Source organism: Peromyscus maniculatus, chromosome 2 (genome assembly GCF_049852395.1).
Source record: "Peromyscus maniculatus bairdii isolate BWxNUB_F1_BW_parent chromosome 2, HU_Pman_BW_mat_3.1, whole genome shotgun sequence".
Taxonomy (NCBI): domain Eukaryota; kingdom Metazoa; phylum Chordata; class Mammalia; order Rodentia; family Cricetidae; genus Peromyscus; species Peromyscus maniculatus.
Window position 1 is genome coordinate 127,869,708 of NC_134853.1, and position 26,863 is coordinate 127,896,570.

The 26,863-nt window shown below is 45.3% G+C and overlaps 1 protein-coding gene across 6 annotated transcripts in view; it reads right to left on the bottom strand.

Annotated features, from left to right (window-relative positions):
• Positions 1-26,863, bottom strand: part of Tceanc2 (transcription elongation factor A N-terminal and central domain containing 2) — a 44,054-nt gene that overhangs the window by 10,453 nt on the left and 6,738 nt on the right. For 4 of the 6 annotated variants that reach the window (XM_042271551.2, XM_042271550.2, XM_006977708.4 and 1 more), the window contains exons 3-4: positions 18,767-18,908; positions 265-458 (exon numbers count right to left, since the gene is read on the bottom strand). In XM_042271551.2, coding sequence (XP_042127485.2) covers positions 265-458; positions 18,767-18,908 — 336 coding nt within the window. Of the gene's footprint in view, positions 1-264; positions 459-18,766; positions 18,909-25,023; positions 25,384-26,863 lie in introns of all 6 variants that reach the window. The other 2 variants (XM_076564649.1, XM_076564648.1) reach the window with 2 other exon arrangements.

Here is a 26,863-nt window from a genome sequence, read left to right on the forward strand (position 1 = left end):
GAGCATTGTGGGTACCTAAAAGGCCAGAAGAGGGAGTCAGATTCTCTGGAGCAGGTTATGGAGGCGGTTGTGAGCCATCCAGTGGGATGCTGGGAATCAAACCTGAGTCCTGTGCAAGGCATCAAGGGGTGCTCCTAACTGCTGACTGTCTCCATCCCCAAGAATAACTTTGCAGGACAGGCCTGCACAGAGGTGGGGAGAGCTCACTGTGGGAACACAGGCTCATTTCACTAGGAACCCCCACAATCACACTAAAAACCTTACCTCTAATTCCAAGGCTTCTGAGAGTAATTTCTGGGCATTTTTTCGAAATGACTCAGTTTTTGGATCACTTCGGACTTCAATAGAAGGTCTATCCAAATGTTTTTCAAAGAAGGTTTTCCACTCGGTGCGAACGTCTTTGGCAAGACATGCCACCTCTGCATCTGAGTGCCTGCGCATCTTGTTCACAGTGTGACCTAGAACAGAGAATCAGAAGGAAATGCATTCTGTCTTCTGGAAAGCACTGAGGGGCACTCACATACTGGAGGATGCAAAGACTTCTGTGCAAGCATCCGTCCGTATGCATGAAATGCATGTATGCGGGTAAAATGAGACCCTCTCTGGGAAGAACTGAACTGGCCAACGTGGCGAGTCATCAAGAAGATTCGGAAAGAACAAAGGAGGTCAAGTGCAGTAGAACACACTGTTAATCCCAGCACTCAGGAGGCAGAGACAGAGGCAGCAGAGCTTGATGAGTTCAAGGCCAGCATGGTCTCTAGAGTGAGTTTCAGGCCAGCCAAGGCTACTTAGTGAGACTCTGTCTCAAACAATAACAACAAAAGTAGAAGTTTCCAAACTCGCAATGAAAAAGACTGAATTAAGATTTATCTTTTTTGGAATCTTACTATATTTTAAGTTAAAAAATTAACTGTATTTATTGAAAGAATATTCTTGAGTGGGTGTGGGTGTTGTGTGCACACGTGTATATTTGTGCAGGTGCTCAATTGCATGGAGGCTAGAAGTTGACATCAGGATGTCTTTCTCAATTGCTGCTCATCGTATCCATTTATTTATATTATGTGTATGAATGTTTTACCTGTATATGTGTGTATGTGTACTATGTGTGTATCTGGTGCCTGTGAAGGTCAGGAGAAGGAGTCAGAACCTTTGGAACTGGAGTTACAGATAGCTGTGAGCAGCCATGGGGGTACTGGGAACCAAACGGGGTTCCCTGCAAGAGCAAGTGCTCTTAGCCCCTGAACCATCTCTCCACCTTCTGCTTTGGGTCTGTTACTGAACCTGAGGCTGACTGCCCAGTAAGCCCTGGGGTCCTGTCTGTGTCCTCCAGCGGCCACGTCTGGGGGTGCAAGTGTAGGTCTCAGGCTTGCACAGCAAACACTTTACCTACAGAGCCATCTCCCCAGACCCTAAAGAACACTTCTTATTTAACTAATATGAAAAGATCGACAGGAAACATTCTGTGGGCCCTGATAAGCGACGCAGTCAGAAGACAATACCAGTGCATGAGCTATGCAGGGAAAAGCTAATGGGACTTCATGAGGGTGGGGATGGACTGCCATCGTCAGTATCCTGACCCTATGAGACACCAGGCAGGCAGGGTCTCTTCGAGCCAATGGCACTGTTCACCAAGGTTGGCTTCAGATTCTGAGTCCTGATTACCAACTGGATGTGTAATCTAAATCCTGGCAGAAACACATAAAGGGTATTTTGAAATAAACAAGAAATATGGATATGCACTAAATATGAAATTATACTGGGGAGTTATTGTTAATTTGGTTAAGCATGAAAACCGCATTAGGATTAGGTAGAAAATTACCTAGATGTTGTGGAGATGCTCACTGAAGTTTGGAGCCGTGGTGTCTGCTGAGTTCAAGAACCCTTAGCATCATCTATCACAGTAACTAGAGTGGCTCTGTCTCACCTCTGTATGTCTTCTGTGAGACCAACACACTACCCACAGTGCCAAGTCTCCTTCTTCTCTTGTATTTTTAATGTTTTGGCATCTATTTATTGATTGTGTTGTGTTTAGTGTATCTATTCAGTGTATTCCGTTGTATCTATTCAGTGTATCCGTCTGTGTGGGGGTCTTGCATTTGTGTACCATGCTGCACACATGTGGAGGTCAGAGAACAACCTATAGGAGTTGGTCCTCTCCCTCCACCACCTGGATCCCTGAGACCAAACTCAGATGGTCAGGCTTGGTGAAAAGTACCTTTAATTGCTATGCCATCTCTCTACCCTGTATTTTCCCTTTTAAATAATTTATTTTCCTACAACATAAATTTGATTATTTCACTCTGCTATTTAAACCCTTAAATCCTCCAGCCAAACTCTTCAGGGGTCCCTTCACAACCTGCCACCTTCCCCTGCTTCCTAGCTTCATTTCCAGCTACCCCCTTCCTGTCACCCCACACCAGCTGCCTGTAGCTCCTAAAATGCTTGAATATTTTTTCTTGTCTCTTTACTTCTACATCCTTATAAGCATTCTGCCCACCTGAAATACTCTCCTCCCTCTTGAGCTGGCTTAGCTTTCAGCTTCGAAGACTCATTCAGTCCCACCTCCTCCAGGAAGTCTTCCTCAGCTACGACAGCTTTGCTGGTACCCTGCCCTGCCCCCTGTGCTCACCACCAGGATCAACTGTGTACACTGTACCTATCTGGCAGTCACCTCTTGCTCACCAAGTGAGTTTCTTGAGGAGCACAGGCTGGCAGAGACCCACAGGAACAGCCGCAGACTAAAGTACTTAACAGAACACCTAAATAAAGGGACTACATCCCAGGACATGATGGAGACACCATCAGGTACACACAAAACACCAGTAAAGAAAATGACTTGTAAACTGAGGTAGCAGTACAAGCTCGTGATAGTAACACTCAGGATTGGTGGCAGGACACTGGATGTTAAGGCATCCTTGGTTACATCTCAAGTTTGAGACCAGCCTGTGCTACAGGAGCCCTTATCTAAAACAACAACAACAACAATAAACAAATAAACATTAAAAAAAAACCCAAAATCAAAAAGAAGAGCCTATAGATTTAACAGGATCTCAATTTAAAAAAATCTCAGTAGATAGTTCTTATTAGAAGACAACCAAATATTTCTAGACTTCACTTAGGAACTAGCTGCACAAGAATATAAACAGAGGGGTTAACCTGCTACAATAGCCTTCTAAGGTATCAGAACACATTATAAAGCAACATTACTTAAAATTACACAGACCAACACTAAAATGAATGGACGAATTTATGAAATAAAAAAGGCCCAGAAACATATATTTAAGAATCTAATATAAAGTTGGGTGCAGTGGCACATGCCTGTAGTACTAGCTACTCAGGAAGTTGAGGCAGGAGGATGATCACTTAAGCCTACTGAGTTTGAAGTCAGCTTAGGTAACACAGTCAGATTCCATCTGAAAGAGAGAGAGGGAAGGATGGACTTAACATGTAATAAAAGAGTTATCACTGAACAATGGGAAACAGAGATTTAAGTTAGGTAAACAGTCAAACCACTTCCCCAATAATGCCAAATGTACAGCTCAACACAGCTTGAGTCACTGTTCTCCACACATTTGCCAAAGGTCACGTGTACAAGGTTCTGCGCCAGGCACTAGTGTTTCAGGGATCGAAATACACTACCCTCACTTAAAAGGTTCTGTGAGCAGAATCCTAGAGATGAAAATAAAGTCATGCTAGGAGACGATAACAGCAACATAACAGCAAGTGTAACTTCCCACTCCAACCAGTTAGTTACAGAGTTCTTATCTGTCTTCCTGCCGACCAGGGACAAGAGAACAGACTCATCACCCTCACAGGAGAACATAGCACTCATTAGCCATGTCTGAAGGTGTTTTCCAGCTAACGATCGCTCAGGAAAGTGCTTTTGAAACACATCACTTAAAAGCGGAGCTCACTCCTGGACACTCTCCTTTCTGAAGGCAGAATCTCCGTGTCCTTGAGATTATTCACTCAGCAGACCTTTATGTTGCTGGTCAGTGTTGTGAATGCTGCAGACACAAAGGTGTGGCTAAGGCGTGACTAAGTGGGAGTACATGTGTTTAGAAGATTCGAGGCCATAGCTGTAATTTCTAGCACCAAATTGGGAAGTATTTAAAAATACAAAGAGAAAGAAGACATTGCAGGACTCAGGCAGCTTCACTGAAGACACCGACAGAGCATCACTCTATGCCAGCCCTGAGACAGCTGAACAGGTGACTGTCCTCAGAGGTTGGCCTGTACCCGCCCTGTCAAAGCGAACAGAAACATTCACCTTAGTGCTGTTTGAAGTCGGGAAAAGCCAGGAACAGCCTATGAGCTCATCATCACGAGTCCAATTTATTAAAAATCACAGTACATCCCAGCAGTAACTGGAATAAGTAAGCTGCGCATGCCCGTACACATCTGCAACCCAGCACTCAGGAGGCAGAGGCAGGCCTGGGCTACACAGTAAGACCCTGTCTCAAAAAAAGCCACACTGCAAAAGCCCTAGACAAACACACACAAAAGTAAACAGGCAGGTAGCTCTACATGTAGGGCCATGAAGGATGATCAATTCTCAGTCATGTGGAAACAGCAGAAGAGAACGTTCGGTGGGAGCCAATATTTACTTTAAAAATTACATATGTAGATACATATAAACACCATATTTGTTTATACGCAGAGAAAAAAGTCTTAAAAAATTTACAAAAAAATTATTAACAGAGGTTTCTTCTGAGTGGCAGGCCTCTGTCTGTGCAGTTCGATTCACGCACCACGAGGCTGCTGCACAAAATGCCCCTAATAGCAGCAGTGTGTGTGGGGACAGGTCCTTCCCACCTCCTGGTCCTCACCGTATTCTCTGCTCTCCTAGAAAAGGTGCCCACTCCAGCCATGAGAGAGAAAATGCAGTCCTGTGCCAAATCCAGGGGCCATCTCTGTCCTGGTACTGCACAGCCTCTCTGTGGCACCCGAGACTGAGGCCTTCTTCCTTCTGAATTATCTTGTCCAATCCTTCTTAGACACTCCTGTCTTGTACGGGGAACGTGCTCACTGCAGACTAACCTGTACTTACTTGAGGACCCCAGTCTGGGCACTGTCCCTGGCTTCTTTCTCTACCTGACTGTCCCAGGCAATCCACCTGCTCCTGTGTTCCAACCTCCACCTGAAGCAGACGTCTTACTGGACACCTCATTCTAAAGTAGTCCAGACTCAACATTTCTGCTCACACAATAGCAACACATGCTCCCCTGTCCTCTCACTCCAAGACACAGGTCCACTGCTTTTTAAAAAAAATTATTTATTTTTGTCTTATGTGCATTAGTGGGTTTTTTTTTTTTTTCTTTCTTTTTTTTTTCCCGAGACAGGGTTTCTCTATGTAGCTTTGCGCCTTTCCTGGAACTCACTTGGTAGCCCAGGCTGGTCTTGAACTCACAGAGATCCGCCTGCCTCTGCCTCCCAAGTGCTGGGATTAAAGGCGTGCGCCACCACCGCCCGGCTGTGCATTAGTGTTTTACTATGGGTGTCGGGTCTCCTAAAACTGGAGTCACAGGCAGCTGTGAGCTGCCATGTGGGTGCTGGGAACTGAACCCAGACACTCTGGAAGAGCAGTCAGTGCTCTTAGCCTCTGAACCATCTCTCTAGTCCGCACAGGTGCACTGCTCTAACATTTCCCCCTCCTCCGTCCCCCCTCCACTCCTGTGGTCCGGACTCACATTCTCCTCACCACTCCTGGGTCTACTGAGACGGTTCAAATTAACATGGTTACAATTAGAGGAGAAAGCAGGTATTTAAGTATTCTAGGCAGGGCCAGTGATGTGACTTAGTGGTAGAGCATTTGCTCAGCATATGCAAGAACTAGGCAACTTCTGTCTCAAATCTGGTCCTTTCCAATTCATCTTCTACCCTGAAGCCATAATACTGTTTTATGGTAACTTGATGGGGATAGGGTAGAGCTCAGTGGTAAAACACTTGCCTAATAAGAAGGAGAGAAAGACACAGAGAAAAAGGGGGAGAGGGAGGGGAAAAAGTGAGGGAGAATATGAATCACAAAATGCACTCAAGTGAGCTTCTAAATACAGCACTAAAGCTCTGGCTAGCTGGGGACCACTCTGGCTATACATCTCCTCTGTATTACTCCCCTCTCCCTCCATCCCCAGCTCTTCCACAGAAATTAAAATCGCATGTCTGCTCTGGGGTCACACTGTCTGGCCTTGTCACATTTCTGAGTCTTAGCTCACATGGTTCCTTCTGCCTGAAGTATTTATTCTTTTTATTTATTATTATTGTGACTTCTACTATTATTTGGTAGTGCTAGATATCAAACTCAGGTCCTTACACTTGCTGGACAAACATTCTACCACAGACCCACACCCCCAGCTCTGCCCAGAATAATTGAAGACCTGCTTTCTCCTCTAACTTGTAAACATCTTAAGGGCAGAACCTATACCTTGCTCTACTAATATTCCAAGTCCTCAGCACAGGGCTATCACAAAAGAGTCAGCAAGTGTTTGCTGAACTGAATCAAACCATGGCCACTTCTGTTTGTTATGTTTGTTGTTGTTTGAGACCTTTCTCTCTCTCTCTCTCTCTCTCTCTCTCTCCCTCCCTCCCTCCCTCCCTCCCTCCCTCCCTCCCTCCTTCCCTCCCTCCCTCCCTCTCTCCCTCTCCCTCTCTTCCTCTCTGTAGCTCTGGCTATCTTGGAACTCACTATGTAGACCAGGCTGGTCTTGAACTCACACTCCACCTGCCCCTGCCTCCTGAGAGCTAGGATTAATGGTATGTGCCACCATGCCTGGCTCAAACAATTATGTTTGGCTTCCTAATTAGTTTTGCACTACCACTTACACATGGATGCAGTTGATTGAGACAAGCACACAACTGTAAATAAAAGCTCTGCTGTAACAAAGTGAATGAGAAGATGAAGTTTTTGATTCTGTTCTTGCCCCTGCTCAGAATTTCTGCTGCCCATCATCCCAGGCTTAGTGTGGATTAGTCCACTTACTTAACAATAACTCAAACCTCTCTACGTATCCTTTTATAAATGGTAAACTGAAGCTCAGTAGAATAATTTGTCAAGGTATCCCAGCTCGGAAATCCTGAGGCCAGGATTTGAATTGTGTGACTCTGGGACCACTCCCTGAACTTCCAGCATCCTGGACGGCTCCATCATTAGGGCCTGACACAGTGTGCGTCAAGGCTGTACTGAGATACTGCAAGGCACCGTCTTCGTATTCTCCAACAACAAGAAGACAGACCCTGAGAAATAACTAGAGGGCAGAAGGCTTGGGAATCATGGCAGGGCAATGACAGCGTCACTGCCTTTAGCCTTCAGGGGCCAGTATATCCGTGAGTTCCCACAAAGGCCACCTTCAGAGCGGCAGGGAGGAGCTGCGGGTATCACGGAAAACAACCTAGAAGTGCAGGGCTAAAGGGAGTTAGAGGGACGGCACAGCACTGCTGTGGGATGTCCTGTATGCTGGGAATATATGCTGCTATGATTGATTGATAAATAAAACGCTGATTGGCCAGTGGCCAGGCAAGAAGGATAGTGTAGGCGGGACAAGGAGAAAGGAGAATTCTGGGTGGAAGAAGGCTGAGGGAGGAGACGCTGTGAGCCGCCACGAGGAGAAGCATGATATAAGATACCAGTAAGCCATGAGCCACATGGCAACTTATAGACTAATAGAAATGGGTTAATTTAAGATATAAGAACAGTTGGCAAGAAGCCTGCCACGGCCATACAGTTTGTAAGTAATGTAAGTCTGTGTATTTACTTGCGAGATGAAGTGGGAGAGATTTGTCCTGACTGCCAGCAGGCCGGGACACAGGAAAACTTCAGCTACACAACACTGTCCACAAGAGGCAAGAATCTCATCTCAAGAGCAAGGTGGAGAAGGGAAGGAAGAATGAGCCGGAGTGACTCCTTCCTAGAAAAACAGAGACAGAACCATACATTTTAAAACACAACAGGCATTTTAGGGTTACATTTCTGAGCTAGTTTCTTAGCACTGTACAAGTCTGTTGTGGGGAAGTCAAACGTTTCCCGTGGCTCACACACTGGAGGTCAGGTCTCCAGCTGCTGGCACTTCTGGGAAATGGTGGCAACTTTGGGGGGTGGGGCTAATTGGAAGCTCACTGGTGACGCAACTCTGAAGGAGGTGTGTTCCTCCTTGTCTGCTTTCCCACATGAGGTGAGTAGCTCTGTTTCACCTCGGTGCTCCACCATGATGCCCCGCTGCACCATGGATTGGGAACAACAGGGACAAGGGAACGTGGCCGAGACTGACCATGGTCAGCATCGGTCTTTCCTCCGTTGAACTGACATTCTTGGGTATTGTCATGGCAGTCGAGTATCTAAGAGTATCTAACTTAACTCCTGCAAGCCCCAGAACAACCTAGTTGATGCTGCGACAGTTCCCTATCTTACAGGTAAAGACCCCGAGGTACTGAGGGCTAAGTATCTTAGGAAGCCAGGTGGAAATCTGGTCGTCAAGAGCACACATAAGCAGCCCAGCTTTTGCCCTAGTCTCTCACCTCTGGTGATCAAACAGTCCTACCTTCTCTGATTTCAACGGAAAAAGAGAGAGAGGTTCCGTGACCTTTCTCCAAGGTTACAAGTTGGTCAGTAGCTACATCAAGGAAGTTAATGATCTGCAAAAAGTCATTATTTGCTCCATGAAGTTTATGTTTTAAAGTAAGCCATGTCACTGCTGGTCTTATGACCTCGGTCAGGTCCCCTGGGTTTAAGGTTAAGGGTTTCTGCATCCTAACACATTGTTAAAACAAATTCCCCACAGGAAGCAGCTGTTCGGTCATTCAGCAAACATTACCAAATACTAGGGATATCCCAGGCCCAGGCTGGGCACTGGCCAGCATGCTGGGCAAGACACAGCTCTGCACTAAGAATCTCCAGGCAGGACTAACACACCAAACACACTGATGCATGATGCTATTACAGGCCCTAGGACATCACTGAAGTGGGTCCCCAAGGGTCCTAAAGAACGACTGAGTCAATTCAACTAACCAGGGAAAACCAAAACAGGCAGCGCTTCCCCAGTCTCTAAAGTTACTCAAGGAGCGTAAGAAGAGAGCGAGAATGTGGAGGCCTGAAACAGTGTGCGTAAGTAAGGACGCTGGTCAACACGACGTCCCGAGAGATGCCCGCATCACCTCTGTGACTGCATTACCTTACATGGCAAATGGGACTTCACAGGTGTGACTAAGGTTAAGGACCCTGAGATGAGATTAGCCTTGATTTTCCAAAGTGGGTCCCTTGAACTGGGACAAGGTGGGGGTGTGGGGAAGAGGCAGAAGGTGGGTCAGAGCGATGGGCTGTGAGGAGATCTCTACTTCACATTGCCAGTTTTGAAGATGGAGAAGAGCAGGTGGCTTTAAGAAGGAACTGAACTGCCCTTCCAGCCTTCAGAAGGAATGTGACCCTGGGACCCTGCCAGCATCTTCGCTTCAGCTTTGCCCGAGTTCAGGGAAGTGGCGGGACGCGTCTGTGTAAGAACCTCTTAGAACTGTGGCTCATCACTTGGCTGTCTGATGTGGAGCAAGTTACTTTAAACTCACGAAGCTTCAATCTTCCCATTTTCAAAAATAGAAAATAATTACAATGACTGTATAGGATTGTTACCTGGGTCAAATGGGTCATGGATGTGGCAGCATTTCATACATGTGAGTAGCGATGTATTGTAGCTGACCAAGCATGAGTTACAGCAGTGAGCCACCTCTGAGATCAGGTCAACATAACTGACCGAAACCTCCCCCTGGACTCTCGTGTGCAGAACTACAGTGAGTCGGGCATGCCTGCTTGCCAGCCCTCACCATGGCCTGTCTTCTGTTTGCTCGATGCCCCGGCCCACTGGTCTATGATAAAGGACTCCACTCACAGAGGCCCACTAACTGCAAGGTTCCTTTTCATCTGTGGCCCTCAGCTTCCCTGAGCACTCGAGAGTCTTGGGACCACTCATTTCCAATGTCTCCGGAGACACTTGTCCCTGGCCCACATGCACTTACTGCGCGGCCTTTCTCCTGCCCTCTACATCCCCTTAGCCTCTCCACAGCCGCTGTGTTCCCTCTCTTCCCATTTCTTCCCATGAATTTTCTTCCAGGTCCAATCCTTGGCCTTTTTCGTATTCCTTTAACTCAGAGAATCATTCACTTTTGTGATTCTAAACAGACATTTCCTAAAAAAAAAAAATTACTTCCAAATATGTATTTCTAGTCTAACAGTGTCACTTGAGATGGATATTTCCATTAAAAAGAGTTTATGTAAGAATTCAAAATGGGGTTGGCGAGATGGCTCAGAGGTTAAGAGCACTGGCTGCTCTTCCAGAGGTCCTGAGTTCAATTCCCAGCAACCACACGGTGGCTCTCAACCATCAATAATGAGATCCGGTGCCTTCTTCTGGCCTGAAGGGATATATGCAAGCAGAATAAATAAATAAATCTTTAAAATTAAAAAAAAAAAAGAATTCAAAATGCAACTGGGTATGGTGGCGCACGCCTTTAATACCAGCACTCAGGAGGCAGAGGCAGGCGGAGCACTGTGAGTTTAAGGCCAGCCTGGGCTACAGAGCGAGTTCCAGGACAGGCAGGGCTGTTACACAGAGAAATCCTGTCTTGAAAAACCAAACCAAACAAACAAACAAAAAATTCAAAATGCCAGGGAAACTGACTAAATAGAAATACCAGCAGGAAACTCGCACATGAGGCACAAAAGAAAACTCTATATTCTTATTTAAAAGACATAAAGTTTCAGAAGCTGGCAGACCCCACAGAGAAAGGCCATGTGGCTAGTGACCAGGGCACAGTGCAGCGAGCTAACCAGGAAGAATGCTGGCTTCTCCGGTACCTTTCTGAGCTTAACTCACTCTGTGACCTTGGATAAGTCATGTTAGCTCTGTAGGTTTCCTTGTTTATAAACTGAAGCAGCTAAATAGATTTCATGGAAATCAGGAAAAAAAATATGGGCTGGCAAGATAGCTTAGTGGATAAAATGGGCACTTGCCACCAAGGCTGCCAACCTGAATTTGCTCCCCAGGACCCCTATAGTAGAAAGAGAACAGACTTCCAAAGCTGTCCTCTGCTCTACACACACACACACACACACACACACACACACACACACACACACACACACACACACTTTGGAATGTATGTACCCTCACAGATAAACACACACATAATTAATAAAAAAATACATATTTTAAAAGGAAAATGACACTATTACCAGTAAATGAACACAGGGCAGTCTAGATGGAGGATCAAGACAGGAGGTACACAGGGCAGACTAGATGGAGGATCAAGACAGGAGGTACACAGGGCAGTCTAGATGGAGGATCAAGACAGGAGGTACACAGGGCAGTCTAGATTGAGGACCAAGACAGGAGGTACACAGGGCAGTCTAGATGGAGGATCAAGACAGGAGGTACACAGGGCAGACTAGATGGAGGATCAAGACAAGAGGTACACAGGGCAGTCTAGATGGAGGATCAAGACAGGAGGTACACAGGGCAGTCTAGATGGAAGATCAAGACAGGAGGTACACAGGGCAGTCTAGATGGAAGATCAAGACAGGAGGTACACAGGGCAGTCTAGATGGAAGATCAAGACAGGAGGTACACAGGGCAGTCTAGAGGAAGGGCTTGGGTAAGCTGGAGCCATGAGCACTGACTAAGTGAGCTAGGGGTTGAGCTGCCCTTCCTAAAGAAGCATCCTTGCTTGTTGGGGAATGACAGAGTGAATCAAGAAACAGAGACAGAGGAAGAGCAGAGTCATGGAGAACCCCGGCCCGATCCTGTCCTTTCCCACTCATGAACAAGAGTATTCTGCACTCCTGTTCTGTAGAGCAAGGCTTGAGACACACTGTACACACTACAGCACGGGTCTGCTGGCATGGAGTTACTGCCCAGCAAACAGAAAATAAAGAAGTAACTAATTAAATAAGTAAATTACAAACCGAGATAAGAGCGTGCAGGGAAACCGTTGACAAACAGAGAAATAGCAGCCAGATCGGTGTCACTAATGCCAAGAGAAAGGAAAACAATCAATGGTTTCAAATCACAGCTCTGGGAAGATGAGAACTGAGACAAGAGCACTGGATCGGAGCAGAACAAAAATCACTGTGTCCTGAGAGGGAAGTGTGACTGTGAGAGGAGCCCGCCGCCGCCGGGAGAGCGAGAAGGGCGGAGAAGAGCACTGTGAGCAGGGATCACTTTGAAAGAAATTTGGGTCTAAAGGGAAAAGAGGAACAACGTGTCTGGGAAAGACGCAAAGACAGCTAACGGGGAAGACTGGTGCCCGTGGGCAGGCCGCAGGGCCAGTAGGGAGGTAGCTCTGGCGACAGGAGAGGCGATGGGCTATCACACTGCCCACTCCCACAGCTGGTCCGTGTGAAGTCCAGCTAAGGGCTCTCCGCTCCATTCTCTGTCCTTCATGCTTTCATCATGTCTCACCCCAGTGACCAGAGCCACGCTCTGTCCCCATGCCTCACGCCCGCACAGCTTGTATGTGTTTGCTCAGATGGCATTCTCCATGACACTCCTGTCTGCATCAACACACCATTGTCGGGGTCTTCGTACCTGCCCTGCTTTTCCATGACCTGTCATCATCTACCACCGCACAAATGATTTCTGTTTCTTCTCTGGGCTTTGCTTCCTTTTGCTATTAATTGTTATTTTGAGACAAGGTCTCTGTAGCCAGGAACTCAGTATGTAGTCCAGGATAGCCTCACACCCATGGCAATCCTCCTGCCTTAGCCTCCTGAGCACTAGGATTATAGGTATGATCCACCATGCCCTGCTAGGGTAGAGCTCTTGGTCGGTGTCGATCACAGGCATCCATTACAGTGCCTGGCACATGGCAGGTGTTCTAGTTTCATTTCTTGATGTAATAAAACACTGTGCCAAAAGGAAGCTTAGGGAAGAAGGTCTGACATGGCTGACAGTCCCAGGTTAGCTCATTACTGCCAAGAAGTCAAGAAGGAACTCAAAGCCTCATGGCCACAGTCACGAGCGGAGAGCAGAAATGCCAGAACCCTTACGTGCGCTCAGCTAGCTTTCTCCACTATCATCTATCCAGGGCCGCAAGCCAAGGAGTAGAGCCTCCCTCCCACAGGAGGCTGGGTCTTCCTCTACCAATTATCAGTTAAGATAATCTCCCAAAGAACTGCCCGCAAGACAACCGGATCGAGATAACTGGATCCTCCTCAAGGCTCTCTTTCCGTGATTCTAGGCTGGGTTGATAGTTTAAATGTAAGCAGCAGAGCAGGCCTTGTATGACTATTAGCTGAACAAATGCCTCCTGGCCACCTCTGCGGTCTCCCTTCCCCCAGTATCCCTCACCTTTACCTTTTTCCCTTGTCTATCGGAAACTCCAGTCATACGTCCCATAGCTTAAAAGCATCAAAAGCATCAAAGGGTTACAACAGTGTATTTTTTTTTTTTTTTTTTTTGGTTTTTCGAGACAGGGTTTCTCTGTGTAGCTTTGCGCTTTTCCTGGAGCTCACTTGGTAGCCCAGGCTGGCCTCGAACTCACAGAGATCCGCCTGGCTCTGCCTCCCAAGTGCTGGGATTAAAGGCGTGCGCCACCAACGCCCGGCTTAACAGTGTATTTTTTAAGCTAGCAGGTTTCTAATAAGATATTCTACTAAACGCTTTCATTAGCAACCCTGAGTTAAAAACAAAACCAACAGGCTTGATTGTTTGTCTGTCATATGGTGGTGCTGGGGACTGGTCCTAGGGCCTTATGAAAACTAGACGGATGCTGTACCACCAAACTACATTTCCAGCCCAGTTTTCTTCCCTATGGGATTTTCTTAGCCTATTACATGAGAAATTATGCTGACAATCTCCAAAGGAGGAGACAGTAAGGCAGCATTTTCTTACCTGAACCCAGCACCCTTTCTTCACGAGATACCTTACCGGACCAGAGTTCTGGAAACACACACTAGAAAACACGGCACTGGGGATCAAGTCCAGAGCCAGCAGGCTGTCCGGCTGTCCGGCTTCTTCCCAGGCAGGCCCATCCAAGCTCGCTACTCTCCCCGTGTATCCACATCCTGATGTGTCTTTTCAGAACTTCAGCCTTTCCTTTCTTTCCTTCCTCATGCCTCTGCCTGCCACAAACAGGAGCTCATTCTGACCAACAAAGCCACATCTCTATGACACCCTTCCCAGTTCACTGAGAGGAGCGAGCCACTGCACCTTCACAGACCCTGGTACATGCCCTGACTCTTGCATTTTCAAGTCAATCTCAACTGTACACTTACATGCTTCTTTTCTAAGCAAGAACTATGGGGCTCATACAAACACAGACCAGGCATCATTCTCGGGCACTTAACGTAAGGCGCGGTATAGCAAGGTCCTTGATATGTGTCAGGTGAATGAATTATTTCAGACTGAGAATAAAATGCAGCTCCAATGATGCAAGGCTCTTGCTGATCTTCACATTGCTCATCAGTTTGAACACAGAGACCTTGCCCGGTAAGCTTCTGCAATGCTAACTCCTCACTCGACTGGATCCTTCTCATCAGCGTTCAACGTTATGATTCTCTCCTGCCTTCAAACCCTGTACTTACTCACTCCCCCCATCCCGTCACCTCTCTCTCACCAACTTCTCATGAGCGGGTTCTTTTCAGAGCCATTTCCGCACCCCCTCTTTGCTCCTCTAGATCCTGCCCCAACCTTGACTCTGAGCCTGTCCTAAAGCTACTAATGACTTTATTTTATAAGCCAGTGCCATTTTTAGACTAAGCTTATTTGGTCCAGTGATAACCATGGATACAGCTGACCATGCCTCCCTCTGAACCCCGACTCTTCCATTTAAATGACAACATTCTCTTCTGTCCCTCTGGCCAACTTTCTCAGTGTGGTCCTAAACATCCCTTAAATATTCCTGTGCTTCAGGATTTTGGATGTGGCTCTTTGCTTTCCTTACTGTCTCCCTGCAAAGGCTTATCTATTTTTGTCTCCTCGGTTCCTCGCTATATGCTGATGATAAATTATTCCCACTGAAATAGTTACAATCTTTCTTTAGTTTCAGCTTTATGCATCTAACATCTTGTTTTTTGTTTCGATTTGTTCTTTTGTTATTCAAGATTGGATTTCTCTGTGTAGCCCTGGCTGTCCTTGAACTCGCTCTGTAGACCAGGCTGGCCTCAGACTCAGAGATCCACCTGCCTCTGCCTCCTGACTGTTAGAATTAAAGGCTGCCTGAGATGTTCTTTGAGTCTAGAGAAAATAGGAAACATGAACAAATGAAAACAGTTTTGCCGGGCAGTGGTGGCGCACGCCTTTAATCCCAGCACTCGGGAGGCAGAGCCAGGCGGATCTCTGTGAGTTCGAGGCCAGCCTGGGCTACCAAGTGAGCTCCAGGAAAGGCGCAAAGCTACGCAGAGAAACCCTGTCTCGAAAAAACCAAAAAAAAAAAAAGAAAACAGTTTTGAAATGAAGAACTCAGGAATGAGTCAAGAGTCAGCAGAAGAGAGAATCAGTAGTTTGGAAGACATATATCTGAAGAAATTATCTGGACTGCTGAGAGGGATAAGGGGACAAAGGATATGACAGATACAAATATGAAGAACAGGCTTAACACAGTTTTACCTGTAGCATCTCAGGAAGGAACAGAGAAAGTAAAAGCACATTTGAAAAGAGAATGGTTGTAAATGCTCAACAAATAAGCATGAACTTTTGGTCTGGGAAATATATGTGGGATAAATAAAAAGGAATACATGCTGTGGTAGCCAGCACACATGACAGCCCTCACTGAGTCTCATCTGGGAACCACACCTTGTGTATTCAAAACATCCCAAGGTTGGTCAAATGCAGCCACTGGCAGAAGACAATGAAAATGATAGTGTGTTACTTCTGAGATCAAGCTACAAAAGAAACTATGGAAACCAGGCATGATAGCTTATGCCTGTAATCCCATCACTTGAGAGCCTGAGGCAAGATAATCACAAATTGAGGCTAGTTTGGGTACACAATGAGTTTCAGGCCAACCTGGTCTATATAATGAAACTGTTTCAAAAAACCAACCAAAGAAACAAACAGCAAATTGTGGCTTCTGAGTTGATGTTGTTTCGATTCCTGTCCTTTCTGGGATCGTTGGCTCTGGGGAAGGCAGCTGCTGTGAGGAGCAGCCATGAGGACAGTCTAGGTGATGAGGAACTAAGGGCCTTCTAGAGCGGTCCTCTAACACGTGTGAACTTGGAAGCCCGTCCCACCAAAGACTGCAGCTCTAACCAACAGCCCAATGACAAGCTTTTCATAGACAATGAATGCCAGGAGGAGTGGTGTCACCTCTAATCACAGTATTTAGGTGATGGAGATAAGAGAATCAGCCAGCCTGGTTGTAAGAACCCCTATCAAACCAAACCAAAATAAACCAAAATAAACACACTGTGAGCCAGAACCACTCAGATAAACTGGATCCTGGTTTGCTGACCCTCAGAGAAACTATGTGAAATAATACTTTCTTAAGCAGCTAAATTTTAGGACAATTTTATACAGTAATAGATAACTAATATATTGAAAAAAAAAAAACCTCAGTTCTGAATTGCTTACAAAAAGCCTTCTCCATCTGGTCCAGACTGTCTCTCAGCCTCATTTCTTGCCATACTCTCTCTGGCATATTACATTTTAAATACACCTAACAACTCGGCGCTTTTGGAATACGACCATGTTCTCTCTCCCACCTCCACGCTCTCTGCAGCTCCCATGATGCATCCTCTGCCTGACACGTTCTTCAACACCTTCTCTCCTCCTTCCGTACACTCGGCTAACTAACTTCTCCCCATCGTCAGAGCGCTGTACTACACCGCAGACAAAACTCGTATTAAACTGCCCCTCTTTCCATCAGATCTAAAGCTCCAAAGAGGGGCACAATTCCTGTCTCCTTTATACCCCACAGTTCCAAGCACACAGGAGATATTCTGCAGATATTTGTTGCTTACACCCTACAAGGTAGAGCCAGGCAGGAAGGCTAAAAGTTGAAGCATAAACATTCTCAGGAAATGATCCAAGTAAGAATTTCACCTGATATAACTGTAAAGGAACCAAGAACTCGCGCATTCCATGCAATTTCAAGTTCAAGGAAGCTTGAGTAAGGTCAGGATTCAAAAGCTGGATGATTCCAGTTCCTGGCAAGTCAAACCTCATGGCAGTTCTATTATGGCTCTTGAGCTGTAATCTCTGAACACCCGACACACCCATTCTGGAAAGCACTCACAATTGTACTCAAAGGTCAGACAGAAATGGTTTTTAAAATGATCACCTGTCCTACCTTTTAGGCCATTCTGAGCTTATTATGTTGAGATTTAAGATCTGATCATGAATGGTATCTGTGGCGTTTGTCTAAACAGGATCATATACATACATATGTGCATAAATAAACAGGTCATAAAATATTAAACACTAGTACCCTCTACTGGTGGAAAGGCCTCACAGGCTTACTGTGAGGAATGGTCTTACTGCCCTCTAGTGACCACAACCTATAAAGACAGCCAATCCTGCCGCAGATGGGAGACTCTCCTTGGCTATAATGATAGGGTTTTATGTTCTTTAAGCATCTCATTTCCTCAGATGCTGGTTTACGTTACAGGGGTGCAACTCTAAGACTCTTGGGGGCTCCCTGGGGACTCTGCACAGCTCTCCCCAGCTGTTAGTGACAGTGTGATGCTGCTCTCTCCTGCTTCTCAGGAACCAGAGGTCAAGGGGAGGCAGAGAAGGCACCAGTGAGGGCGGCGGCAGCAGCAGCTGTGAAAGACTACCCTGGACTCTCCGGGGAGCAGGGAGCAGCTTGAGGAACACATGTTGTTCCTCCCTGCATATTACCCACAGTTGTGTGCTGTACTAAAACGGCAATTCCACGTGGTCGGCACTTACCTTTGAAACATCTCCAAAGCTATAATAAACGACACAGCAGCTAGCGTTGCTATCGCTGTGGTTTATAAACCAGGCTTTGCCAGTTATTGCCACTGATGACAGATGAAGCTGAGTTTCCCTCAAGATGGAACTGAGATGCCACCCACCTCCCGTATGAAGTCTTTCTGAGTCCCCGATTGGAGCAGCTGCTCTATCTCTGGCCGGACAGACTCTCCAGATTGGAGAGTGGACAGTGTCCTGTCGCACGTGCTTTTTTACAGCCGCAGCGGGCGCTGCTCCTGTTCGTCTGCCCATCACTGCTCCACCAAACCCTCAGCTCCTCGAGGGCACAAGCAAGTCGCAACCATTTCTGTACAGTGGGCGTCGGGCACACTCAGAATGCTTCCCATATGTCACTGTCACTTACCAGTCTATATGGTAAGTACAGAAATTGAACCCGGTCTTTAAAAACCTTATATAATAACTGAACAGAGTAACTTGGTTCATTCTGATCCAAGGTGGGGGGAGGGGTGGCCAGATGGCTCAGTGGGTAAAGGTGCTTGCCACCAAACCTTGCCACATGTTGGAGGGAGCGAACGAATGTCCACTAAGTTGTCCCCTGACCTCCATATGTGCACTGTGGCAAAGAAAAACCCGACCCCCCTCCCAACACACAATAAAATGAAAACAAAAAATTGAAAAGATTGAGGACTGTGTTCTGTCTATTTTCACTTCATTTTTTTTTCTTGAATTTTTACTATATATTATAAAAGTATTAGTCTGAGGCTAGTAGGATGTTCTAAACCATGGTCCCCTCCAGGGACAGTGTGGAGAGTTCAGGTGGGCCCAACAACTCACGAAGTACAGGAGGAAGGGGAGACACACTGGAAGCACTCTTCACAGGGCTCAGGACATACCTATCCTCGTCGACAGCAACACCTCCCTGGAGGGTATCTTCTTCTTTAATTCTTGTAAGGCTAAAACTAGGTTTTCTTTGGTTTGATCAGGAAGCTCCAACATAGTTTTCCATCTTTTTATGTCTTCTACAACCACAACTCTCTGTGAAAAAGAAAAGTCATTTGGAAAATGGAACATTTTCATTAGAAAGACATCTGCCTTCACCTGAGCTAATGGCTCTCCTATTGACACATGAATTATTGATTATGACCTGAACCAAAGCACAGTGTCTGACGGCCCCAAACGATGGGTAATTGCTTAAAAGCAGGTCCTGCTTACTGCAAATCAGGAGGAGAGTTGCATCTATTAGGAAAGTGCAACTTCTAATCTCACCGAGCCAGACACCACTGGACACTTAGCAGGGAGAGGCAGGTACTAAGGAAGAGGGGAAGGACAATGATGCTAAGGTGAATCAACCTCATAGCTCGCTTAAGTGTCTTAATTTATATGCACGGAACGGAGAAGTCATAAAACTGTGTTTACTTCAACAATAAAAATCACACAAACAGTTCTCCACTTCCCAGAGGAGAAAACCCAAATTTTCTTTCTGAAAATTTTTTTTAAAACTTCAAACACACAGAAAGGATGAGGGAGCAACTCACTACTTTAGAAGGTTGTTATCTTGCCATTCCCCATAAAATCAAGCATTATAAATCCTTTTACACCCTTCACCAAACTCATTTCCCATCTTCCTTTCCCGAAGAAGCTAGCACCTTACGGCTCATCCTCAGGCATCCATTAGGACTAGAAATTAGGAATACGGGGGGAGGGGACAGGAAAGCTTTTGTACTGTCATGTGATTTTTCTCTAGTTTTGAAATCATTTAAATTAAGAACTTTTAGTTTTTAGTAAACAAAAGTGGCAGACAAAAAGTAGCTTTTATAATTGAAAATTAAATATCTTATCTTGGATCACTATTGCCATGAGCAGGTAGGCAGGTAGGGGTCAAGAAGGGCCTTGGGAGGCTTCAGAGTGCTGGTAGTGTTTATCTTGATGTGTTCACATCATGCAAGTTCCTCATGGTACTTAGCATGTGTGTACTTTTCTACCTGAAATTTCAATAGAACCATGACATACATACATACGTACTTACATACGTGTTTGTGTGTGTGTGTGTGTGTGTGTGTGTGTGTGTGTCTTACGTCCTTCCCTTGGAGGGAGAACATGGGGTCTGCTTCCAGCCTAGAAGCCAAGGGTGAAAGGAAGGAACATCCGTCTCCCCATCTCCCAGCTCCCAGCCTGCTTGCTTTGGTTTTGCCTTTTAGGTTCGCAGCTAGGAGGAGAGCAAGAAGAGACGTGGCACCGGTCAGGTTTTGGTACCCTCTGCACTGGCAGGCATTTAAAGATGACTCTTCCCCGACAGGATGACTTCTGCAGTTCCTGGGAGAGCTCCCTACTGAGAAGCCACCTGAAGCACCCACTGTACTGGTAATGATTCTCACCGCCGCCGTCACACACGGAGGGCTGAAGGAGGAGCTCTACAGGGAGGGGACGCGACAGAGTGACGGAACATGTGACATGAAGGAGAGGGGACTGTTTGGGGGGGGGGGGCAGGGGACCAGTCGGGGGAAAGGCAGTGGGAAGTAAGAACACAGAATGGAACATGTATGAAAATGTCATAATAAGAGCTGCTAAGACGGCTCAGAGGACACAGGGACTGTCACACTGAAGAGCTGAGTTCGGTCCCCAGAACCCTCAGGGTAGAACTGCAAGTTGTCCTCTGACCGCCACACACCCACAATAAATAAATGGAAGAAGAAGAAAAAGGTCATAACGAAACCCATTATTTTGTACACTTTCTAAATACAGCCTTTCTCTGTAGGTGCCCCAGAGTCCTTCTAAGGAGCCTGCAAACCCGGGCCAGCCAGCCTTCTCTATGATCGCCCACATCCTTGCCCTAAAAAACTCCCAAAGGTAACAGCCTGGCAAGGTATCCTCTTCTCCCTGTGGCATCAGCCAGCAACTGTCTTCACAAGTCGAGTTCTCCAAAGAAAACGGCCACATGCAGCTCTCACTTCACACAGACGGACACACTCTCCTCTCTTCCTCCAACTGGGACCTGCTTTATGCCCTGCAGTAGGTGGTGGGTTCAGGATTCTGACACTGGTCTTCATGTATTGCCTGCTAAGTTCCAGAGAGATGACTAGATTCTCACTTGGGAATGTCATTTATATCTGCCCCTTGTTCTCAGCCCCCCAAGACTCAATCAAAACCGAGAGAAAGAGCTTTTCTATGTGCTGTTGTGGTATGAACTAGTATGAAGTGTTAACTGGTTCAAAAAACAAACAACAGAGCCTGAGCCACACAGGAGCTTCTTCCTGCTGAAAGGTATAAATATCAAGCTCTCCTTATCCAGTGTATCTTCTTGAGGTACTTACATTAACACATACAGTTAGAGCTGACCCACGCTAGCGGTATTGACTAGCAATCCTATTGTTCTAACCACACATCTGAGAGGGGGTTTCTTTCTGTATGTTTTCACTGTTACAGACACCGCTTCAATGAACTCCTGACTTTCTGTATGCCGTCTCCCACAGTTCACTCCCCACTGCTCTTTACCTTCACACTCTAAGTAGTGAGTGCTGCTGTTTCAATCTCCTGTCCCTCTGTTCAGTGTAATGTAAGGATCTACTTTTCCAATACCCTATTAGTCCATCTGTATTTGTTACTCTCTAGAAATATTTTTCCTTTTTGTCTCCTTTTCAAAAAAAAAATTATTTATTTATTTATTATGTATACAGTTGTGGTGATATTTTGTTTGTGCTCTGACAAATAAAGCTTGCATGGAGATCAGAGTGTGGAGCTAGCCACTAGATAACCATACAGGCCAGGCAGTGGTGCACACACCTTTAATCCCAGCACTTGGGATCTCATGCTTTTGATCTTAGTACTTGGGAGGCACAGGCCATTAATCCCAGCACTAGGGAAGAGGAAACAGGAAGTGATATGGCTGGGCAGAGAGAGGAATATAAGGCAGGTGGAGACATGAGCTAGGCCCCTTTTTGGTCTGAGGATTCAGTTAGAGGTAAGAAGTCTCTCTAGTGGCTGCTCCTTTACTTCTCTGATCTTTCAGCATTTACCCCAATATCTGGCTCCGGGTTTTTATTATTAAAACCAATTAGGATTTGTGCTACATACAGTGTTTTGTCTGTATGTATGCCTAAATGCCAGAAGAGGGCATCAGATCTCATTACAGACAGTTGTGAGCCACCATGTGGTTGCTGGGAATTGAACTCAGGACCTCTGGAAGAGTAGCCAGTGCTCTTAACCTCTGAGCCATCTCTCCAGCCCTTGTCTCCTTTCTTATCTTCTGTTAGACTAAATTTGGCCAGGCGGTGGTGGTGCATGCCTTTAATTCCAGCACTAGGGAGGCAGAAGCAGGCGGATCTCTGTGAGTTTGAGGCCTGCCTGGTCTACAAAGTGAGTTCCAGGAAAGGCGCAAAACTACACAGAGAAACCCTGTCTTGAAAAACCAAAAAAAAAAAAAAAAAAAAAAAAAAAGTTTGTGCCAATCTTCTTACAAGTCTCTTTCAAAAACTCCTATTGTTTTTTTTCATTTTCTTTTATTTCTGTGTGATGTATTCTAAATGATTTCCTCATTATCAAGCTTCCAGTTCACCACTTTTCTCTTTAGCTACATCTTGTCTACTTTTAACATGTTCAATGTTTCTGCTCAACAAACATGTATTTTTCATTGATCAAGTCGTTTCTTTTCTCATTCTTATTTTTATTCCTTTCATTTTTAAAATCTTTGTGAACATTCAAAACATGTTTAAGATTTCAGATTGTTCTCCTATTCCCATTTCTTGGGATAGAGAATTTATTATATCTACCTGTTCAGTCACTCTCCTTGTGGCTTATTTTCTCATGGGGTTTTGTTGTTGTCTGTCTTTTACTCTTTTTGGGGGAACTCACCCCCCAGCTACCAAATAAATCACACATGGAGGCTTTTTATTACTTATGAATGCTCAGACTTAGCTTGGCTTAGTTTGTAGTCAGCTTTCCTTATCTTAAATTATCCCATCTACTTTTTGCCTCTGGACTTTTCTCATTCTCTTACTTCTGTAAATCTTACTCTTACTCCATGGCTTGCTGTGTAGCTGGGTAATTGGCCCTTGGAGTCCTCCTCCTTCTCTGGCTCCTAGATCTTAGCTCTCTCCTCCCAGTTTTCTCCTTCTATATATTCTCTCTGCTTGCCAGCCCCACCTGTCCTTTCTCCTGCCTTGCTATTGGCCAGTTCTTTATTAAACCACCAGGTGTTTCACACAGGTACAGTAACACAGCTTCACAGAGTTAAACAAATTCAATATAAACAAAAGTAACACACCTTAAAATATTCTATTACATGTTTGTTTGAACTATGAATTCTTCTATAAAGAGGATTGCTTTCCTTGGGAGTCTTGTGTATTCTAGGATGTGAAGGGTTTTATCAGGAAACCCACATTTGCCTCTGCACACTTTGGGGTTTCCTGGTTTTACACTAGACTTCATGCTTACTTTCTAGTTTGTATGCGTACTACAGTCAACTCTTTTTTCATCTAAGACCCCAAGAAGATGGCAATCTTCACATTGTTTTCTTCAACTGGTAAGCAGAACTGTTCTAGCTTACTCTTCATAAACATGGTAGATTATTTCAGTACCAAATTCCACTGGGGGCATGGGTGCCAGCTCCAGCTCCCAAAAGATGAGGCTCCGAGGCCTGTCCCCTACTGCCCTTAAGGTCTAGCCTCTAAGCAGTCCAGCTGCTTTCAATATCCCCAAACAATTCAGCTTCATCTTCTACCTATGCTCCAGGTTTCCATTCCCTGTCTCTTCCTGGTATCTTAGGATTTCCCTTCTTGTAGTCCTGGCTGGCCTAGAACCCACTATAGAGACTAGGCTAGCCTTGAACTCGCAGAAATCTGCCTAGCTCTGACTCCCCAGTGCTGGGACTAAAGGTGTGTGCCAACACTGCCGGGCTTAAGTCCAAATTCTTAAGCTTGATATAAAAGGTCTTCCATGACTTAAGATCTTTTCAGTGTCATTATATGCTCTAGATACTATCAGCAGCTGCCAAAACAGCATTTCACACCTACTTCCAGGGATGGTCTTCCTTTGCCTGATAACCATTTCTCTTTAAAGACTTTTTTGAGTATCAACTCTTCTACGAAGCCTCCCTTCTAAATGCACTCGTTAACAAGACTCTTTCCCACCAGACTACAACTTGAGGGTCAAAACAATTTGTTCTTAATTTATCTCCCTATCCTCAATGTACAGGGGATGGCTGCAACGCCGCAGGTTGACAAAAGTGACCACAGAAGACATCACTCATAAACAGTAATGTGTGTGCCATTCCACTGGATGGGACAAGAGACGATCCACTGGCTGGTTAATCCTACAAGGGAAAGGTTCATAAAGCATTCCGAAGTGCTAAACCTCACATATTCTGTATCTTTTAATAATAGTTAAAAAAAAAAAAAGTGTTCTTGGAACTAATCACTTCCTAAAGGAGTAAGATGAGATTAACCAAATTAACCTTTACCATTTAAATGTGAACTACATGAGTTCTACCGAGTATCCCTTTTATTGAATGAGATAAGACTATGGTGAAATTACTTGTAATATGCTGATAACAGAAGTAAAATGGTCCCAAGATTTTTATACCTCCCAGCTTGGCATTCAGAAACTTTCATTTCTTTTTAGTTTTAGTGGGCAGACTATATGGACTCAGATTGCCTAGTTCAAATCCCAGCTCTGCCACTCAGTGCGACACTGGCCTTAGGCAAACCACTTCATCTCTCTATGCACTGGTTTCTTTCTTTTTTTATGTATATGGATTTTTTTGCCTACATGCATATCTGTTCACCAAGTATATGCCTGGCGCTCTCAGAGGCCAGAAGAGAGCATCAGATCTCCTGGGACTAGAGTTATAGATAGTTGTGAGCTGTCATGAATGTTGGGAATAAAATCCAGGTCCTCTGGAAGAACAGCCAGTAAGCCATGTCTCTGGATTCTTCATCTCTAAACGATAAAACCATAGCTTTCATAGCTGTTACTAAGACTTAAGTTAAAATCTGTAAAGCATTAGTATAATGTCTGAACTATAAAAACAGGCTCTTCCAGCACTCACAAGTGGAGGCAGGAGCATTATGAGTTCAAGGCCAGCCTTTGCTCCTTGGTGAGTTTGAAGTTAGCATGGAATACATGTGACCCTGTCTCAGAGCAAAAACAAAAGTACCTGTTTGATGACTTTTTGTATCAAAACCAACCTGAGGGCAAAGAGAGCCCCACCAGGAGGAAAATGCTTTAAAGCAGAGTGATTTTGTGAGTCAGTGTTGGGAGCCATAAAAGAGATGCATATCCGAAAATGCCAGGAGAGATTCCAGGAAAGGTCTATCCAGGAGTCTGGAGAGGTGGCTCAGCCGCTAAAAGCACTGGTTTCTCTTCCAAAGAACCCAGGTTCAAGTCCCAGCAGCCACAAGGAAGTTCACAATTGTCGGGAACTCCAGTCCCAGGGGATCTGATGCCCTCTTCTGGCATCTTCAGGCACTGCATGCACATGGTGCCTAGACAGACATGCAGGCAGAACCATACATAACTAAAAATAAAGATGAAAAAATAAGTCAGAAAAATAAATAAATAAATAAAAACAGGCTCAACAAATGCCATCATTATCATCACCACAATAACCTTATCTGGAGCTTTAGTCTTACTATACAAGCCTTTAAATTTTTATTTTTACATTTTATTCATGTGCATCTATGTGCATATGTGTTGGTTGTAAGTTGGTTCTCTCCTTCCACCATTTAGGTGCTGGGACATCAAACCCAGGTCCTTAGTTAGGCTTGGCAGCAAGTGCCTTTAGCCACTGAGTTATCCTGCTGCTGCCTTTTTCTTTGATACAGGAGAAAAAACAAAACAAAAACAAACTATGGGCCTTTACTACATGTCAGGCATAAAGCTCAGTCAGCCCTCTCACCAAGCATTTACCTGTGAGTTCTATGACAATTCTGCAGGTTGAGTTATCTTGATACTGATGAGGAAAACAAGGCTTCAACCTTCAGCAGATTCTTGCATTAAACCAGAATGCAAGTCAGCCACAGTGGCACATGCTGTTGTGGAATAACCTTTGCACACTGTGAGGATGTGTCACTCAGATTAGTTTAATAAAAAGCTGACTGGACAATGCCCAGGCAGGATTTTTGGGGCAGAGAGAACGCTAGGAAGGGGAGAAGCCAACCAGATGTGGAACGAGTCAGACACACAAAACACAGATTAATAAAAATATGGGTTAATTTAAGTTATAAGAGCTAGTTAGAAACAAGCCTAAGCTATTGGCTGAGCTTGGGTTAATTTAAGTTATAAGAGCTAGTTAGAAACAAGCCTAAGCTATTGGCTGAGCTTTTATAATTAATAATAAGTCTCTGTGTCATGATTCAGAAGCTGGCTGTCAGGACAGAAAAATGCACCTACAAATGGTGTCCAACACGGGGACACATATTTCCACATAAGATCTGAGAAAGCAGCCAGGCAGCACGCCTTTATAATCCCAGCACTCAGGAGGCACAGCCAGGCAGATCTCCGTGAGTTAAAGGCCAGTCTAATCTACAGAGAAAGGCACCGAAACTACACACAGAAACCCTGTCTCTACCCCCCCCCCCAAAAAAGGGTTCCAAACACAAAAATGGAGTCAAACACAGCTTCCTAGTTCTGCAGTCTCTCATGCAGGCCATGGTACAGAGACACATATCTCCTGGTCACTGCCTGGGGCAGTGTGCCATGAACTAGACTGCTCAGCAGTTTAAGATTTTGTTCATGCAGACAGTCCATGCAAACAGAAAGGGCTATAGATACACAGTAAAGCAGGTTCAGATGGAATAAACCTCTAAACAGGTTATAGTGTGTTTAATAATGTGCATTGGCTTAAGGAAAATAAAAGGATATAGAGTGGCTGGAGAGATGGCTCAGAGGTTAAGAGCACTGGCTGAATTTTTAGAGGACTCCGGTTCAATTCCCAGCACCCACATGGCAGCTCACAACTGTCTTTGACTCCAGTTCCAGAGGATCTGACACCCTCA